Source organism: Rana temporaria, chromosome 2 (assembly GCF_905171775.1).
Source record: "Rana temporaria chromosome 2, aRanTem1.1, whole genome shotgun sequence".
Classification (NCBI taxonomy): Eukaryota; Metazoa; Chordata; class Amphibia; order Anura; family Ranidae; genus Rana; species Rana temporaria.
Window position 1 is genome coordinate 273,475,730 of NC_053490.1, and position 16,135 is coordinate 273,491,864.

A 16,135-nucleotide genomic window follows, 5' to 3' on the forward strand; every position below is an offset into this window, starting at 1 on the left:
AACGCTAGGTTCCGCCCACGCATTTCCGGCTTGATGGCCACAGCCGGATGTACGGGGTCAGAGGTCGGTAAATATTGGTGATGTCACGGAGCCAACATGGCGGAAGGGTAAGAGTGATGTATAAGGATGAGGGAGGCTGGAGAGGGTGGTTTGTAGCACCCGGGGCACCTGTACTCTCTAGCGGTGGACTGTGGAGGTGTAGAGAGCCCTTTCGCCCACAATGCAGCACTGTCACCCCTGCGCTCGATGTCTGCCCTGTCCGGGTGTTACATATATGTCGCTCTGAGACACTTGTTTATTCCCTCCTCCCTGTATGAAATGCACACGCCTAGACAGGTCCCCAGCAGACTGAGCTCCATCGATATGATAGCTGGATAGTATGTTCTTAGAACCAGCCAGGGGATATAATAGGCAAAAGCCAACATTTCTAGAAGGTATAACCCAGAGTCACATCTCACCTTCATGTTTTTTAAAAGTCATTTTTAATATTGGTTAATTTTCAGCTTAAATAATAACTGCTGATGCTGCCATGAAGATACTTGTTTGGGCACTTTCTGTTATAGGTGACAACCATCTGTCCCAAAAGGGACAGCTGTTACCTTGTTGCCTGGGCTTCTAATTGAGAATATCAGTGCCCATTTCAACCCACATTATACAGGCATAGTCTACTATTGTCACCATTAGAAAGAGTGTCTTACTTTCTGTGATTAGCAGTGTCGGCTTCCTGTCTGGATTGGTGCGATCTCGCACACGCCCGAGCCCATTCCTAGTCACCAGTGGTAAACCTGCTCTAAGAAATGCAGCCATCACAGCATACATGCGGACAGGAAGTGCTGCAAAGAGGTTGCAAGAGATCAGCAGTGCTGAAATACAGCCAATGCTAAAAAAAAGGGCAGTTGTTCATGATATGCAGTAAGGATTAGAGGTCGACCAATATGGGCTTTTCTCTGGCCGATGATGATATTTTGAAATTGGGGCGGCCGATATATGATGCCGATTAAAAAATAAAAATAAAAATTCACCCACTCCTTCCTGCTTGCTCCTGTCACTCTAGCACACACTTGATGTTTTCAGTACAGATGACACTGGTTGACACTAGAAGGTGGTACTGATTTGGAACTGACAGATGGCACTGATTGGCAGTGGCACTGGCAGTTGGAACTGGTTGGCACTGGCAGGTGGCACTGGCTGGTGGTTCTGGTTTGAAACTGGGCAGGTGGCACTGGCGGGTGGCACTGGTTGGCGACACTGGCAGGTGGCACTGACAGATGGCACTGATTGGCGGTGGCACTGGCAGTTTTCACACTGAGCCGAGTGTAACTGTGTGTGAAACTGACAAGTAACACAGAGGAGAGAGACAGAGTGCTGTCAGAATTGAGCTTGATGTGGGGGTGGGCGGGACCCAGCAGCTATATTACACCAGCCAATGATTGGGCTGCTTAAGAAAGTGGGCAGGGCCACATATACATAGCGGCCCGCCCAGATACCATCCCATTGGCTGTAGCTGCTGGGTACCGCCCACCCCGACATCGAGCTCAATTTCTGACAGCTCCTCTCTGTTACTTGTCAGTTTCACACACTCAGCGCGGCGCTTGATGCTTGCCAGAGCCGCTGAGTGTGGAGAAGGGAGGAGGAAAGGCGGTCAGTGTTAAATATCGGCCTAATTTTGATAATAATCGGCCATTGCTGATTTATCAAAAATGGCCAAATATTGGCCGGCCGATGAGCTCAGGTGTGTTTGCAACCCCACATGCCTGAGCCCGCCAGGAAGCTGACACTGCGCAGAGCTAATCACAGGCAGTGAGACATTTCCCGATCCGCAGCTACAGAGATTGGGAAATGTCTCACTGCCTGTGATTAGCGCTACACAGTGTCAGCTTCCTGGTGAGCTCGGGCACGTGGGGTTGTGAACACACCTGAGCTCATCCTTAATATGCAGTGCCTTAGTAAACCGAAGGGCCTGTTTATAGTGGACAGTGGATCCACTGGACACCATTGTGTTCCTGTACAGCGTGGCTTGCATTTTACGTACTATTTCTAAAATGCAGGTAGCCATGTCCCAAGGACTTTGCCTGAAGTATGAGTTTAATTATCTTATCTAACCTCCCCCTCTACAGATTCATACTTGCCTAGATCCAATGGCTGCAGCCTCTGATGATTGTTTACATCCAGTGATGCAAGTCTCATTCTCCTGGCTGCACCTGCACTTTACAGCAACATAGACTTTTGTGGGGCTGTCTCCTGCCATCTCCTTTAATCTCTGGCATTGTGGCTAGGAGAGTGATATTTGAAGCATTGGATGTTAACAGTCACCGCAGACCACGGCTGTTAGATTGAGGTAAGTATGCATCTGTGGAGGGGGAAGGGTGGGTTTGTTTAGGTTAGGGCAGAGGGGCAAAATTGATAAGTGCATTTTGTCTGAAAGGGCACTTGTCCTTCAACAATGTGGGATAGAGGCCAGTCGCATGTTTTTCTCTCTCCTCTACAAGATTCTAGAATAGGGTCGGGTTGTTCTAATGTAGAATGCAGGACTACTTGTCCTGCATTGTAAATAGTGATATCAGAAAGCCTTTGACTGGCAGAATGGTGAAGGTAAGCGGCTTCAAAGGACAAGTTGCAGGTCGTGGTAGAAGTATTATAGCTTTTTCTCTACCTCTAGATTTAAAGTGTTACTAAACCCACAACAGTAAAATCAGTCTGTATATGCAGTGAAGCATGCTTGTTATAGTCCCTGTAGAACCTAAGAGGATTAATCCTCTGCATTGTGTAAAAAGGCTTTGTGATCTTATCTAATCCTCCCCTTCTTCCACAGTCTCCAAACCATCTCCTGATAGAACAGAGCCTTAGGGGCACTTTACACATTCTGTCCAGAGTGGGGCTTTAAGCAGTGTGCTAAGGCCTCAGTGAGGTCATACTGTCATTTCTAATTGGGCCCCTAAATGTCATTCAGTTACATTTCATTTAAAGTGTATGTCAAGACAAAAAAAATGCAGTACATCTTCAATTCCTGTGTTTTATTCATTTTAAAACCATGTAAATACCGAGAATTACCTGTCGATCTGCCGGAAATGCGGTTCTAATGCTGCGTACACACGATAATTTTTCGGCATGAAACAAAGTTTTTCCAACTTCATCATTAAAACGACGTTGCCCACACACCATTGTTTTTAAAAAATGCTCTAGCAAAGCGCGGTGACGTACAACACGTACGACGGCACTATAAAGGGGAAGTTCTATTCGGATGACGCCACCCTTTGGGCTGCTTTAGTTGATTCCGTGTTAGTAAAAGACGATTCGCGCTTTTCTGTCTGTTGCAGCGTGATGAATGTGCTTACTCCAATATGAACGGTAGTTTTACCAGAATGAGCGCTCCCATCTCATAACTTGCTTCTGAGCATGCACAGGTTTTTAACGTCGTTTTAGCCCACACACATTTTTTACAACCTGAAAAACGACATTGTTTAAAACGTCGTTAAAAAATGCAGCATGTTCGGAAAAAAATGTTGTCGTTTATCAGAAGCCAAAAAATGATGTGAAGCCCACACACGATTATTTTAAATTACATTTCTTTAAAACGTTTTTTTCATGCCGAAATATGATCGTGTCTATTATCTGCCTTCTATATTGTAATCACTTGGATTTTATTAAAGGAACATTTTGTTGAGGAAGTATGGAGACGACTAACGCTGAACCTCTGAAAATACTAGTTACCTGTTACATTTTTGTAAAGTGGTGTCAGCCCTGCCCAATTTTCTGCTGAACTACTCAACCACTCTCATTTTCAGATATCTTCAACATAAACACTAATCATTCTGTGGTCCAAGCTAACAACCAGCAGGGTTTATCACACTTTGAGATAAACACAGAAAGTGTGCAGAGGATAATGGAGAGCTCTGTCTTTCTGACAAGATCAACCGTTTTTTTTTTTTTTTGCAATCACATCTAATAGAATGCTCCCAGTGGTGTAATAAGCAGAGACAATAATTGTTAAGAGTTTACATACACCATACACTTTAGAATGATTGTAAAGGCTTGTTTTTTTTTAATAACATGTTATACTTATCTCCTCTGTGCAGTTGGTTTTGCACAGAGCAGCCCGGATCCTTCTTTTCTCAGGTCCCTCTTTGCTGTTCCTAGCCCCTCCCTCCTTTGAGTGCTCCTGAGCTAGCAGCTTGCTACAGGGGGCACCCAAGCCGAGCCAGAGCTCCGTGTATCCATTCAGGGCTGAGGTTATCTGTTAAAGTGTAGCTAAACTCACAACAGAAGAATCGGTCTGTGTATGCAGTAAAGCATTCTTGTTATACTCACTGTGGAACCTGAGGGGTTAATACTCTGCATTGTGTAAAAAGGCTGTTTGATCCTGACTTCTTTTACCCTCCCCTTCTTTTACTGTCCCCATTCTCTGCTGATAAAACAGAGCCTTTGGGGTACTCTGCACATGCTCAGTATGGTATGTAGTGCAAGAGTTTTTTCTTTTCTTGGGAGGGTGCATGCGATCAGTAGAGGGCCAATCAGCACTGTCCAGACATGGTCGGGGGGTCATGCAGACTTAGAGGACAGTCGGTGCAGAATGAAAACTCCTCCTACAAGCTTTAACCAGACACTGATATAAGTCACAAGACTGCTATATACAGCTGATAGCTGATGAGAAAGGGTATTTAGCAGTTTATATTTACTATTTACTATTGCAATTCCTTGTTCTGTGTATGTTGGGATGCCAGATATAGTGAATGCAGGGTCCTGGGTTTAGTAACACTTTAATTTCTGTATTTATTGGCGTATAACTCTCACTTTTTTACCCTGAAAATACTGTGCCTGCGTAAAGCTTTTTTCCTGAAACTTCTCTCTTAAAGTTTGGGTGCGTGTTATACGCCTGTGAGTGTTATACGCCGATAAATACGGTAAGCAGCTGTCAACACCTGCCAAAGCTAAAATTATTTGCCCATGTACAGTAACTTAAAATACTAAATGATGCTTGTTTCCACTGATAGTAAATTCCACTGTACTGGCTTTCAGTTACAATATGCCTTGATTTGCCAATTTTGATATAAAATCTTAAACACTGGTCATAGAAATGGCCACTCTTTTGTGGTGTTTTCCGTTGTAACAGTAGTAATCAGCCATTTTATCAGCCTCTGTTATCTGCCTGTTATATTGTAATCACTTGGATTTTATTAAAGGAACATTTTGTTGAGGAAGTATGGAGACGACTAACGCTGAACCTCTGAAAATACTAGTTACCTGTTACTAGTTACTGATTAGCATCACCGTTTTATTTTTTTAATTTTTTTTTGAGATTTCATTCACAGGTTAATACACAGAGGATAGTGCAGCGTCTTTTTTTTTTGCATCTACTTGGCCCTAATGCTAATCTAATAACTCTAGTGTTTTGATCCACTAACTTGGAATTAGCACGTCCATCAGGATTTTGGACTTTTCCTTACTTCATTTGTTTGTTCTAGGGTAAGAGACTCAGAAAAAGTTGAAATTAGATGACCTGCATCATAGACAACCAGAATTATTCAGAATCGGGGTGGCAATGGCTATCCCCACATTTTGCTCAACACACTGTTCCTTTGATCCTGCTAATTGAAGTAAGCTCTCATCCACATGCCTCTGAGTGCTTGCACTTCAATTTAGCCTTGCACTACAGTGCTCTGGGGGCTCTAAAACATGGGTGCTCAACCTGTGGCCCTCCAGCTGTTGCGGAACTACAAGTCCCATGACGCATTGCAAGGCTGAACAGTTACGAGCATGACTCCCAAAGGCTGAGGCATGATGGGACCTGTAGTTCAGCAACAGCTGGAGGGCCACAGGTTGAGCACCCTTGCTCTAAAACATAGGATGCTCTAGTATTCAAAAAGCAGTGCAGATACTGTGGCCAAGAGCTGGGCACTGCCTGGTTTGTTCATTCAAAGACATGGACTAGTAGTGAAACAATAGATGGCATGTGCCGGTTCTCACACTGTCATGGATTTTGAGGCATCTTTGGTGCTCTGGAAAAAAGTTGACTGACATGAAGGTTTCTGGAATAGCTTAGTTCTCTTAGTACTGCCTTCCTGATTGAACCAGAGGTCGTAGCAAGTATTGGGAGGTAACACCATGTAGCTTTTGCTTGTGATCATTCCTTGTGTGACTACAGGTTGCAGCAAGTTTTGGGGGAGGGGCACATCGCACCACTTTTCCTTGTGGGAGCAGGGGTCACTGGCATATTTATGGGGAAATTGGCACACAGCTGCTTATTAGCTCAGTGCCCTCTCGGCTGACTTGGACCACTGTTCCCAGCAAGGGTCCGTATATACACATCGGCAGGCCTTGTCTCATTGATGGCAGAGGGGAAGGTATGCAGAAAATATCTTCCAAAGGTAGGGAGGAACCTGGATACAGCTCCCTATGCAGTGTTCCCTCAGGGTCATTTTCTTTCCCGTTCTGCTTTGACTCTTTCCCCCTATTTGGTATTTCCACTACTTCTGGGGCACCTTTCTAGTTCCTTTGTAAAAAGGGAGGAATTCACATCTGCTATCACTGGTGTACAGCAAAAGCTTTCCGGAATATTTGCCCGTGTGGACCACCTTGGATGAAACTGAAAGCATTCCCCCTCTCCTTATTATTCCCAGGAGGAACCGGTAGGAACTGGTAGAAGGTGATGCAGAAGAATCCTCGTCTGAGGAGTCTACTCCTGAAGAACCCCTAGGTCAGGGGTCTCAAACTGGCGGCCCTCCAGCTGTTGCAAAACTACAATCCCATGAGGCACTGCAAGGCTGACAGTTACAAGCACGACTCCCACAGGCATAGGCATGATGGGACTTTGAGACCCCTGCCCTAAGTCAGCAGCTACAAATACTGCAGCGGCTGACTTTTAATAATCGGACACTTACCTGTCCCAGGGTCCAGCGATGCAGACGTACGAAGCCCCGCTCCTCTCCGCTGCGCCAGCATCACTACTGTGGGTGCCCGGTGTCTTGTCCCATTCGGCTCCCCATCACAGATTGCTCCGGAAGTGACGTTCCGTTGCTGCCATCTTGCTACACCCCACACCATTGCACAGTAATGATAGAGTGAGAAGGGGGCAAGCGGGCATCTTGTTACACCCACCGGAGTTTTAGATTTCACAGTTTGTATGCTTAAATACAGTGTTTGGAAATCCGACGGACTGTTTACATGTTAAATTTTTAAAGCGGCAGCAAACCTGCTGACCTTACATGGTTGCTAATGTGACAGAACGCCTCTGATTTTCACATTTAACATGTAAACCGTCCGTCGGATTTACAAACACTGTATTTAAGCAGATAAGCTCTGTTTTGTGTTGAAAATAAATGTGCCCCCTTCACACTCTATCATTACTGTGCAATGGTGTTGGGTGTAGCAAGATGGCGGCGACGGAACTTCACTTCCGGAGCAATCTGTGATGGGGAGCGGAATGTGACACTACACCGGCACGCACTGCGCAAATTTTTTTGCAGAAGTTTGAATTCTTCCTTGTACATCCTCATTAACCACTTCCTGTCCATACAATGTAGCTGTATGTCCTTGAAAGGGAAGGATGATATCCCGGTCAAAGCATTTTTTTTTTTGTGTCAGCGATTCCCTACGTAAAAGTAGTTCTAGTGGCCAAAGAGAACAGGATAACAGAGTAGTTGGATTCCCCAATTTCGTTAAACCCCAGCACAAGGCTGTCTCTGGACTGGTGGATCTCCTCATGGATGCTGGAGATGGGAAAATCAATCCGCCCTTTATCCTGGAGGGTCCCGATGACAGACTCCAGCCTGATGGGCTGGGGTGGAGATCTGTGCAATTTCTTGGTCCAGGGAACTTGGTCACTGCAGGAAAGCTCATTGCCCATCAACATCTTGGAATTGAGGGTGCTTCAGCTTACCCTACTGCATTGGTCAGGCCTTCCTGTAAGGCCCCGTACACACGGTCGGACAAAACCGATAAGAATGGTTCGACGGACCGTTTTCATCGGTTCACCTCTGAAGTGGCCGTACGGCCTGATATGTGTACACACTGTCAGTCCAAAATCTGATCGGGTCAGAACGCGGTGACGTCAAACACACGACGTGCTGAATAAAACGAAGTTCAATGCTTTCAAGCATGCGTCGACTTGATTCTGAGCATGCGCGTGTTTTGAACCGATGCTTTTCTGTACTAACCATCAGTTTGGTCCGATGGGGCAGTGGTCCATCGGTTCGGTTTTGAAGCATGTTTTAAAATTTTGGACCGAAGGAAAACAGACCGATAGCCTATACACACGGTCGGTTTGGTCCGATGAAAATGAACTTCGGTTCATTCTCATCGGACCAAACCGACCGTGTGTAAGGGTTCAGTTGAACAATGCCATGGCAGTGGTATAGGTAAATGATCAAGGAGGCACCTTGGGCTGCTCAGGAGGAAGCGGATCTCATACATGTCTTGGGTGCAATTGCACTGCCTACGGCCCACATTTGAATTGAGGAAAATTGTAAGGCAGATTTTCTTAGTGATTATCAACTGTCTCCAATGGATTGGGCACTTCACCCAGAGATGTTTTAAGGAATTCTGTTGATAGTGGGGCACCACAGATGTGAATCTTTTTGACATCCAGGTTCTGTGAAAAGCTGCACAGGTTCATCTCCTGGACCAGGTATCCTCAAGTGTTTGCAGCAGATGATCTGTTGACATGTGGAGCCAGTTCTTTCTAATTTATGCCTTCCCACCATTACAACTTCTAACTCGCTCACTTTGCAAGATTTTGAGTGGAATACATTTTGGTGGTTCTGATTATCTGACCCAGGTGAACTTGGTACTCTGACATCGTGAACATGTTGGTGGGTGATCCTTCTGGATTGACCTGACCTTCTGTTGTAAGGTCCAATCTTCCATACGTCATGCCAGTGGAAGCCAGGGCCTTGAGAGACAGGTGATTCTCTAATTTAGCTATTCCTACCCTACTAAAGACTTGGAAGACGATTTCAAGGAAGATTTACCACAGAACTTAGAAATCCGATTTTGCTTTGTCCGAGGCTAGTGGATTTCATCCTTGCAAGTATGTTGTAGGTCAAATCCAGTCCTTTTTCAGAGACGGGCTGCTTCACTTACCTTTGAGTGTGCCTTTTGTGCAAGGCATTGCGTGTGTTGTTCCACTGGTCAGGACTCTGCGGGATCTCAACTTGGTACTTCCGACTGGGAAGGTTATTTTTCTGGTTTCCATTACTTTAGCTTGCAGAGTTTAGGAATTGGCTACCCTTACCTGTAAGGAACTGTTCCTGGTTCTCCACTGTGATAAGGTAGTTTCTTATGAATAAAAAAAAAAAAAATCACTAAAATGATCCCAATTTTTTTTATATAAGGTGAAAGAAATTATGTTACGCAGAGTAAATAGATACCTAACGTCATGCTTTAAAATTGCACACAATCTTGCAATGGTGCCAAACTTTCGGTACCTAAAAATGTTTGCAGGTTACCAGTTTAGAGTTACAGAGGAGGTCTGGTGCTAGAATTATTTATTTCGCCCAAACGTGTGCAGAGATACCTCACATGTGGTTTGAACGCCGTTTACGTATGCGGATGCGACCTACGCATGCGTTCGCTTCTGCGTGCAAACATGAGGGAATGGGGCGCTTTATTTTTTTGTATTTTAATTTATTTTTACACTTTCCCTTTACATTTATTTTATTTATTTTTTTGATCACTTTTATTCCTATTACAAGGAATGTAAATATCCACTTGTAATAGGAATAGGACATGATAGGTAAGGGTGCTAATTTTAATCGCAGAATCGTGATTATGCCAGTCGCAGCATCTCCGAATCGATTGTTGGTGATGACCTCATCCACGCGCCGTTCTGTGCCTTGCCTCTCTCCGAATGGAGCCGCTCCTCTCCGAACAGAGCCGAAAGGAGCTGTGGGCGTTGGTCACGCCCTCTTTTCCTGCCTCCCGCTGACGTCATCCCTAGCAGCCCGGCGTCGCTGTGTTGCAGGCTGCTGCAGGAGACCCGAGTCCCAGAAAACAGGACATGCCTCCCCCTCCTCTCTGTTTACATCCTACACAGGAGGAGGAGGGAGTCCAAGGGACACACCGCTGTGCCTATCCCGCGCTGTTCTGAGGTCTGTAAAATGTATTGTAATGCAAATGGACATATGCTGGGGGGGCGGCTATATGGGAGGGGGGTCTGCACTTAGTGGGGGGGGTCTATACTGATGGGGGACTATAGTTGGTGGAGGGGGGGTGGTGACACCATTTTTTTCCAGATCGGGTGACACCAACCCTAGTGAGTAAGGACAATAACCTCCCACGGATCTCCTTCTTTATATCTAATAATGGTTACGGATCTCTTTATTTCTTTCTATTTAAAAATGGCTCTATAATAACTGTAATTTACCCAAGGATATAGAAGCAATGGCAAGTAGGTGCAGAACTGTCTGCTTCATATTTCATCTAGCGTTGTGTTTCTCTATCAGCAACATATGTATCTCCAGCAACAAATAACACAATCTCTGAGAGTCTCTGGCAGTATGTCTGCAGTCTCTGACCCTCTCCTGTATCATGTCTGCAGTCTCTGACCCTCTCCTATATCATGTCTGTATTCTCTGACCCTCTCCTGTATCATGTCTGTAGTAGAGCTGCACGATTCTGGGAAAAATTAGAATAGCGATTCTTTTTTATAAAATGAAGATCACGATTCTCCGATTCTCAAAAATGTACGGTATTTATTTAAAGTTATTTTCAACACAACGGAGCTTATGTGGTTAAATACATTATATGTAAATCTGACGGACTGTTTACATGTTAAATTTTAAAAGCCGCAGCAAACCTGCTGAGCTTACATGGTTGCTAATGTGACAGAACACCTCTGATTTTCACATTTAACTAAATGTGAAAATCAGAGGTGTTCTGTCACATTAGCAAGCATGTAAAATGTAACATGTAAACAGTCTGTCAGATTTACATATACTGTATTTAACCACATAAGTTCCGGTTTGTGTTGAAAATAACTGTTGGGTGTAACAAGATGTCCACTTTCCCCCTTCTCACTATCATTACTGTGCAGGAGTGTGGGGTGGAGCAAGAGGGCGGCGCCGAAACATCATTTCCTACGAGATAGCCGCCGCTGGGTGTACCAAGATGGCCGCCGCTCCGGAGCTAGGCCAAAGCCGGGGACTTTCCTATGGCCGCATCCAAAAATCGCGGGTCATCCGTCCTGGAGATCGCGGGGGGGGGGGGGGCTCTGAATCGAGATCGCGATTTTCTTACGATTAATCGTGCAGCTCTAGTCTGTAGTCTCTGACCCTCTCCTGTACAATGTCTGCATTCTCTCACCCTCTCCTGTACAATGTCTGCATTCTCTCACCCTCTCCTGTACAATGTCTGCATTCTCTCACCCTCTCCTGTACAATGTCTGCATTCTCTCACCCTCTCCTGTATCATGTCTGCATTCTCTCACCCTCTCCTGTATCATGTCTGCATTCTCTCACCCTCTCCTGTATCATGTCTGCATTCTCTCACCCTCTCCTGTATCATGTCTGCATTCTCTCACCCTCTCCTGTATCATGTCTGCATTCTCTCACCCTCTCCTGTATCATGTCTGCATTCTCTCACCCTCTCCTGTATCATGTCTGCATTCTCTCACCCTCTCCTGTATCATGTCTGCATTCTCTCACCCTCTCCTGTATCATGTCTGCATTCTCTCACCCTCTCCTGTATCATGTCTGCATTCTCTGACCCTCTCCTGTAGTATTTTGGGGGGAGCCTGGAGCTCCTCTTTAAGTTGTCTGCTGTGTTTAGACTTGTTTCTATTATATATGTTCTTTATGGATTTATTTTATCATGTACATATACTATGTCTATTTCCTATTTGTATTGCATGCTATAAGCAGCATATTTAGTGTAAGTCTTGTCACTACCTATCTGATACAAAATATCTGATATGAATTCTAGATTGTAATAAATCATGTACTGTAACTTAATTTCAATGCTATTATTTTTACCTGACATGGTGGTACCTCATTTAAAGTCCCATAAACTCTTCCCGCCATGTGTTTTTATATAGTGTGTGTCAGGTCACATCCGTTTGGTATACCAAATAATGGGGTGGCAGACATCCGTTTCCAGTGACCTGTCGCACCTGACATACTTTATCAACTTTTGTTTATCGCCCTTATACTGGGCCATAACAGCGTTCAGCAATTTGTTATTAGACTTATTCCCCATTGCCAATAGATTCCAATGCCACCATTCTCCTATGTATTACATTCCACCCCTTATCCTTGCCAGATCATTTCCCAACCCCTTGTCCAGTTTAGCTTGGGTCTGAGGGGGTCGGGTGTCTTCTCTGGCTCCGAGGTTGCGATGTTCAGCAGCCCGTCTCCCCCCACCTTTGGTGGGGGCGGGGCCTGGCCTCCTGCGAATCAATGTCATGCTTTGACGCTGCAAACGCAGCGTCATCCAAGTCGTAGGACGTCTTTTTACATCATTGGCCACATACCAGATGGGCGGGGACCCACTGCTGGTGGCATGACCACACGTACCTGGGAATGCCCTCCCCGCCTCCCTTGTGTAGAGTGGCCAATCAGGCATGACATTGACAGGGCCCCACCTGGGAATGGGAGTATATAGTAGCCTTAGAGCAACCGGTGGTTCATTTGCTTGACTCAACCATAAGGAAGCACGCATACCGATCCCACACACAGGTCACCCTTTTCGCTGGTAGCTCAGCCACCATCATTGTATGTCTTTTCCTCCCCCTATTTGATTTCATTACACACACACACACACCTTCATGTAGTCCCTTTGTGGGAACACACAGATATCTTGCTACACATTTTATTTTTTATATTCTATATATTTTTTTTAATTAACCCACTTTTTGACACCATTTTTTCCAGGAACACTATGCACTCCTTGTGTACACATAGTATATTGGATCATGCTGTGACCACCGCGTTGTGCTCTGGACGCTGTTCTCCGTCTTTAGAGGGTATCCCCATCTCAACCCCGGGTGAGACATCATGGCAGTCACCCCCGTTTTCCTTGGCAGATACCGGACTTGGCCTTGAGGCTGTGCAGTAAGTTTCCCAATTTGTCTCCACCTTGTTGGGACATTAGTCTAATTTTCCTCCCTTATTCCAAGGGCATTATCATGAACCCCTGTCCATTTTCCTTTCCAGTTTATTACTTCATAACACTTGATGAATGTCTGTAATGCCAAGAAACGTGATGAGTGCCACTAGATGCCCACAGTTACTTGTTTCTATTATATATGTTCTTTAATCGATTTATTTTATCATGAAACATATACTATGTCTATTTCCTATTTGTTATTGCATGCTATGAGCAGCATATTTAGTGTAAGTCTTGTGACTACCTATCTATTTGATACAAAATATCGATATGAATTCTAGATTGTGATAAATAAATCATGTACTGTAACTTCATTTCTATGCTATTATTTTTACCTGACATAGTGGTACCTCATTTAAAGTCCCACAAACTCTTCCTTCCTACTAACCAAATTAGGTATTGAGGCCGTCATGTGTTTTATATAGTGTGTGTGTCAGGTCACATCCGTTTCATCGGTCACTGTATACTAAAAATGGTTACGGATCTCTTTCTTTCTATTTTTAAAAATGGCTATATAATTACTGCCACTTACCCAAGGATATAGAAGCAATGTCAAGTAGGTGCAGAACTGTCAGCTTCATATTTCATCTAGCATTGTGTTTCCCTATCAGCAATATATGTATCTCCAGCAGCAAATAACACAATCTCTGAGAGTCTCTGGCAGTATGTCTGCAGTCTCTGACCCTCTCCTGTATCATGTCTGCAGTCTCTGACCCTCTCCTGTATCATGTCTGTATTCTCTGACCATCTCCTGTATCATGTCTGCAGTCTCTGACCATCTCCTGTATCATGTCTGCAGTCTCTGACCATCTCCTGTATCATGTCTGCAGTCTCTGACCATCTCCTGTATCATGTCTGCAGTCTCTGACCATCTCCTGTATCATGTCTGCAGTCTCTGACCATCTCCTGTATCATGTCTGCAGTCTCTGACCATTTTCTTTATCATGTCTGCATTCTTTGACCATATCATGTATAATGTCTACAGTCTCTGACCCTCTCCTGTAGTATTTTAGGGGGAGCCTGGAGCTCCTCTTTAAGTTGTCTGCTGTGTTTAGACTTTGCTACATGCAGAGAGTTTTTTTTTATTTTTTAGAACAGATAAAAATAATGGAGTTCTTGTGACTGCTTGAATTTTTTTGATGAAACCATGGGCAGTAATCTCGATGCATTGCGAAATCAAATCGAATCGTTGACATAATCATTATCGAATCGTGAGGCCAGTGAAGATGCGCACCTCTAATGACAGGTCCTCTTTACGGAGAGATCTGGGGTCTATAAGTCCCCACATCTCTCGCCTATGCTGGAAGACCTGAGGTAAAAAAATAAAAAACGATCTTAGCTTCCAAGCCCGCAGGCATAACCTGACAACTATGGTCTCCCTCCGCAGTTTGCATAGTTTTCAATTCTGTCTGTCAAATGCTATCTCCAATGGAAAAATGCCTCCTACGATGTGCGCATGCGCTATGGTGACGTCAAGCCAGCTAATCAGGAAATCGTCTAGAGTGCCATTATGTACTGCGCATGCGTGGGCATTGTTTTCGACATAGGGAACTATTCGATAGAACACCAGTAACCAACAAGTGTGAAAGGGGACATCTGCACCGATAATCAGGATTCTGTTCTGATTCTGTTCTGATTATCGGTGCAGCCCCATCAGTGCAGCGTCATCAGCGCACATCATTGAAGGAGATTTTTAGTTTTTTTTATAAACAAAGAAAAACATTGTTTAGAAAAAAAAAACAGTGGTGTTTAAATTCAACCAAAGGAAAGCTCTATTTGTGTGAAAATAAATTATACAAAATTCATATGAGTACAGTGCTACATGACAGCACAATTGTCGTTCAAAGTGCAACAGCGCTGAAAGTTGGCCTGGGCAGGAAAGGGGGTAGGCAAGTGACTAACAAAAAAATTTATGAAGGGGTCAGCATTCCTTTATTGCTGGTATTGAACACCTGTAATGTAAAGCAAGCGACTATAAGAATGTTTTGACTGTATAGTAGTTCTACTTAAAATGATTCTTCATTATGTTAGGGAAGAAGGCAGCCTACTCTAGCTACATATATTTTCATCATGATCTGTACTAACCCAAACCTGTATGCACGTAAATTTGTATATGTTTTTCTTGACAGGGAGGATGGGGGCTGGTGGAGAAGCTGGATACAGCAGAGTTACAACAGCGTACGAGACAAGGTAAATGCTGAATCTCATGTTTCTGAACTCATTTGAAGTTGTGAATAACAGTTGTTTTTAGAATAGTTTGGCAGGTATTGTGAGGTCTTGCAGCATAAAAAAACTGACTATGTCAATACACTATTAATGTGATTCTACTGGCTCACCTTATTTTGTGTGGTCGCACCTTCAGATGCCTGCTTGTCAGGTTGGCTCATCTTAGAGGGGGAATGACAGGATAGTATAGAACAGTTATTGATTTGCTGATAGATTAGTATTTTTATTATTTCCACAGGTTTGTTAGGCCAGCCATACACAGATCAAAGTTTGGCCAGTTCAGCAGGGACCGGCCGAATTTCAATCCATGTACAACCGCCCTGTTGCATTTTTTCCACTCAATTAGTGTTGCAGGCTATGGCTGGCAGCGCTGATCAGTGTATTCTGACAGGGGAGAAATCTCCCTGCTGTCAGAATACAATAGCTTAGCGTGAGGATTCCCCAATCCACATTGAATGAATGGGTGGGGTATTGGGGTCAGTGGTCACTGGTTGAACAAAAAAACGGACTCATCAGTGGTCTGCCTTGGAGCAAGCCTAAAGCTGGGTACGCAGTACAGTTTATTTACCCTCGGGTTGCACGAAATAAACCTGACAGCTTCTGTGGGAGCTGCTGTACTAACCATGCAATGTTAGTACAGTGATCTCCGCCGAAAAGCAGTTGTGTTCTGACAGGGGGATGGCCCCCCCGCCAGAACACTCGGATCAGCGCTCTCGGGAGCACTGATCGGGAGTTGGTCAGCTGCTGGTTTTCCAGCATGGACGTCCGACAGAAGCTGGCTGAACAGACCGACATGCACGTAGGCAGAATG

At 44.5% G+C, this 16,135-nt stretch overlaps 1 protein-coding gene across 2 annotated transcripts in view; it reads left to right on the plus strand.

Moving 5' to 3' along the window:
- Positions 1-16,135, plus strand: part of BSDC1 (BSD domain containing 1) — a 40,507-nt gene continuing 24,372 nt past the window's right edge. The window contains exons 1-3 of one of the 2 annotated variants that reach the window (XM_040337037.1): positions 1-107; positions 12,864-13,043; positions 15,228-15,288. In XM_040337037.1, coding sequence (XP_040192971.1) covers positions 97-107; positions 12,864-13,043; positions 15,228-15,288 — 252 coding nt within the window. In that variant the 5' untranslated portion in view covers positions 1-96. The remainder of the gene's footprint in view (positions 108-12,863; positions 13,044-15,227; positions 15,289-16,135) is intronic. The other variant, XM_040337038.1, reaches the window with a different exon arrangement.